The sequence below is a fragment of the Propithecus coquereli genome, unplaced genomic scaffold (genome assembly GCF_000956105.1).
Source record: "Propithecus coquereli isolate 6110/MARCELLA unplaced genomic scaffold, Pcoq_1.0 Scaffold27, whole genome shotgun sequence".
Classification (NCBI taxonomy): domain Eukaryota; kingdom Metazoa; phylum Chordata; class Mammalia; order Primates; family Indriidae; genus Propithecus; species Propithecus coquereli.
Genome location: NW_012148285.1, coordinates 12,199,040 through 12,203,319, shown reverse-complemented (window position 1 = coordinate 12,203,319; position 4,280 = coordinate 12,199,040). Strand labels below are relative to the sequence as shown.

General features: G+C 41.6%; 1 protein-coding gene across 1 annotated transcript in view; it reads left to right on the top strand.

The window, feature by feature from the left end:
* LOC105812987 (chromosome unknown open reading frame, human C16orf62) overlaps nt 1-4,280 on the top strand; it is a 136,022-nt gene that overhangs the window by 15,486 nt on the left and 116,256 nt on the right. The window contains exon 6 of the mRNA XM_012647550.1: nt 602-730. Coding sequence (XP_012503004.1) covers nt 602-730 — 129 coding nt within the window. The remainder of the gene's footprint in view (nt 1-601; nt 731-4,280) is intronic.

Here is a 4,280-nt window from a genome sequence, read left to right as displayed (position 1 = left end):
TCTCAAAAAAAAAAAAAAAAAAAAAATACCATAAGGAAGGGAAAATATATTTGTTGTTGATTAAGTGGAAGTGGATCATCATAATGATCTTCATCCTCATTGTCTTCACGTTGAGGAGGTGGAGGGAGAGGAGGGGTTGGTCTTCCTGTCTCAGGGGTGGCAGAGGCAGAAAGAAATTGTGTCTGAGTGGACCCACACAGTTCGAACCTCTGTCATTCAAGGGTCAACCATAATGTCTCTGCTTGGGAATCTTGAGAAAAATGTCTTTGCATCTCAAGCATCTAGTACCATGCCTGGCACACAGTAGGCCTAATAACAGTTGCATGAGATAAGTCCTGTTATCGCAATTCACAGATAAGGTGCAGGGAAGAAAGCAGCAAACCGAAAATCGAACAGCTAGTAAGTGGCTGAGCTGGGAGGTGGCTTAGGTCTGACTTGCTCCGAAGCCAGTCTCAACCACTGCACTCTGCCCACCTTTGTCAGAAAACTCAAAGAACCTGGTGGGGACTAAATCTCAGCTAATACCCAGTATTCTTCGTGGGGGTGGTGGTGGAACAATGTTTTTCCTACTATCCGTTCACTTTCTACCCTCTTCCCGCAGGGTTCCCAGAAGGAGCTGTTGAATTTGACTCAGCAGGATTACGTGAACCGCATAGAGGAGCTCAACCAGTCGCTGAAGGATGCTTGGGCCTCAGACCAGAAAGTGAAGGCTCTAAAAATAGTCATCCAGGTCAGGTCTAGTGATCTTTTTGGTTTTTGTCCCAGAACTTCCTGTGTAAAACTCCTTTATGGATAATTAGGGTTTTCAGAGGCCTGCCTTCAGGGTCTTACTGTCATTTTTTCTTTCATCTCTTTCATTTTCACATACTTCCTCTGAAAATGCTATAATTATGAATCTCTGTTTTTATGAGATGGCTAATCCCAGGACCACCATATACAGCTGCACAGGTTGTGCACTGCGTAATTCCAAGAAGCACTCTTCACTCTAGATTACAGAATTAATCATACCCCCTGGGTTGTGTAATACATTGGCTATGGTACAACCCTTGGCACATTTATGATTTGAACACACTAAAGATTAAGTGTCTGTTGGGTTTCTTTGACCAGATTGGCTTGGTATCTTTGGGATTAATGGTGCATGTCCCTGATAAATGCATTTTGTGGGGGGCGGGGGTGGGGGAGGAATACTGTGTTGAGATGATAAATGCATTTTTAAGACATATTCTGCATAATTATGTGACAAGGAAAAGAAGTTTACAGTGTTAGGAGAGGTACTTTCATTGAATCTTCTTTGTTGATGAATTTGTTGATCCAGTGACAACTCTTTGATCACAAGAGCAAGTCCTGTACAGAAAACGGCTTATTCTGTTTCTTGGCGCTGAAGATCTTCCTATCTTGGCAAAACAGGCTCAGAAGTACACTCTAAAGGGAATAATTCATGCATTACCATTTTCAGAGCAGAGTTAACAAAGGATTTCTGAACAGGCATTTTAGTTTAAAGGACGGATCCCATTCTCATTCAGTGTCATGATAATGTGACATTTGTTTTCTCACCTGTCTTTTGAGAGGAGAGTCCAGGAGTCTTTACACTGGACATTTGAAGTCTTTTGAGATGACTTCTTGAATGGCAGGAGTGATTTTTTTTGGTGTTTCCTGATAAGAGGCAAACCCAAGCCTGTTTTTCTTCAATCACTTTTGTTAGTTTACAAAGTAAATACTCTTGAAGAACGGTCCTCTCATCCTGGAAGCACATCATGAGGGCTGCTTGCCGAGTGGCTCAAGCGAGAAACTATCTGAACTAACAAGGGCTTCTTGAAAATATTTCCATTGGCAGCATTTCTCCATAGATTTTGGTAGTATATGGAACTGGGACTTCTAAGCGTCTTACATCTGGAGGAGATTTGATTCTTCTCAAACAAAATAATCACAAGAGTGTTTAATTAACTCCACATCTGGTTAATAGTGACGAGTCTACAATATGTTAAAGATGGCCCTCTTTATCCAGTAAAACATAGTCAAAGCACCGAGTTTGAAGAAATGAGCACAGTTCACCTTATTTTCTCTGCAGTAAAGTTTTTTTTTGGTGGGAGATGGTGGGTGGCTGCTTTGCCGAGGTATATTTTACATATATAAAGTCCACCCCTTGTAAGTGTAATCCAGTGATTTATAGTAAATTTATGGCGTTGTGCAGCCATCGCACAATCCAGTTTTAGAGCATTTTCATAACTCCTCAAAATTTTCTCAATCCTGTTTGCAATCAAACCCTGGCCGCCCCACCCAGCCCCAGAAAAACCACTGGTCTGCTTTCTGACTCTGTAAATCTGCCTTTCCTGGACGTTTTATGTATGTGGGATCATTCAGTATGTAATCTTTTCATTTGGCTTCTTGTACTTAGCATAGTGTGTTTCTTATTAAATAAATTGATGTGTGATAATTCCACGTGTTTGTAGGGCACAGAGTGATATTTCCGTTCACGTGTACCGTGTATAATGATCAAATCAGGCTAGCTGGCATGTCCGTCACCTCAAGCATTTATTATTTGTGTTGAGAGCATTCAAAATCCTCTAGCTATTTGAAAATACACCATAAAGTATTGTTAGCTATAGTCACAGTGCTATACAGCACTAGCATTTACTCCTTCTGTCTAGCTGTAATTTTGTACTGGTTAACCAACTTCTCCCTGTCTCCCTCTCCCCTTCACAGCCTCTAGTAACCACTATTCTACTCTCTACTTCTGTGAGCTCAACTTTTTTTTTTTAGCTCCCCACATATGAGTGAAAACATGTGGTGTTTATCTTTCTGTGCCTGACTTAATTGACTTAACACAATGTCCTCCAGGCTCATCATATTGGTGCAAAAGACAAGCTTTTACTCATTTTTATGGCTGAATAATATTCCACTGTGTGTATACACCATAGTTTCTTTCTCCATTCATCTGCTGATGCACACTTAGGTTGAATATGTATCTTAGCTATTGTGAATAGTGCTGCAGTAGACACGGGGGTGCAGATATCTCTCTGATATACTGATTTCTTTTCCTTTGGATAAATACCCAGTAGTAGGATTGCTGGATCACATTCTAGTTCTATTTTTAGTTTTTTGGAGAAACTTCCATATTATTTTCCATGATGGCTGCACTAATTTACAGGCCCACCAACAGGAGTTCCCTTTTCTCCACGTCTTTGACAGTGTTTATTGTTCTTTCTTTCTTTTTTCTTTTAGAGACGGGGTCTCGCTATGCTGCCCAGCCTGGAGTGCAGTGGCTATTTATAGACTTGATCATAGTGCATTACAGCCTCGAACTCCTGGGCTCAAGCATACTCCTGCCTCAGTCTCTCGAGTAGCTGGGAACACAGGTGTGCACCGCTATGCCGGGCCTGGTTTTTGTCTTTTTGATAATAGCGTTCCCATTGTGGTTTTATTTGCATTTCTCTCATGCTTAGTGATGTTGAGCATTTTTTCATACACTCATTGGCCATTCATATGTATCTTCTTTTGAGAAATATCTTCAGCTCATTTGCCCATTTTTTTCTCTTCTCGCCAGGGTCTCATTCTGTTGCCTGGGCTAGGGTGCACTGGCATCATCATAGCTCACTGCAACCTCAAAGTCCTGGGCTCAGGTGATCTTTCTGCCTCAGCCTCCCAAATAGCTGGGACTACAGGAACATGTCACCACACCCAGCTAATTTTTTATTTTTTGTAGAGATGGGGTCTCGCTCTTGCTCAGGCTGATCTCAACCTCCTGACCTCAAGCAGTCCTTCCGCCTCGGCCTCCCAAAGTGCTAGGATTACAGGCATGAGCCACCGTGCCCACCCTCATTTGTCCGTTTTTAAATCAGATTATTTGCTTCTTTAGCATAATGTTTTTGAGGTTTATCCACATTGTAGTATGTATGAGTACTTTGTTCCTTTTTATTGGTGAACATTCTTTTGTATGGATAACCACCTTTTGTTTATCTGTTGACAAATTGAATGACGTTTGGGTTGTTTCTGTTCTCTGGCTCTTATGAATAACGCTGCTGTGAGCATTTGCATGCAAGTGTTTGTGTGGACTTATGTTTTCATTCCTCTTGGGTAAGTTTCTAGGAATGGAATTGCTGGGTCATAAGCATGATCATAGCTCATTGGAACCTCAGATTCCTGGGTTCTTCTTTAGCTTCCTGAGTAGCTAGGACTACAGGCACACGCCACCACACCTGGCTAATTTTTTTCTTTCTTTTTGTAGAGACAGAGTCTCACTACGTTGCTCAGGCTGGTCTCAAACAAACTTCAGGCCTCAG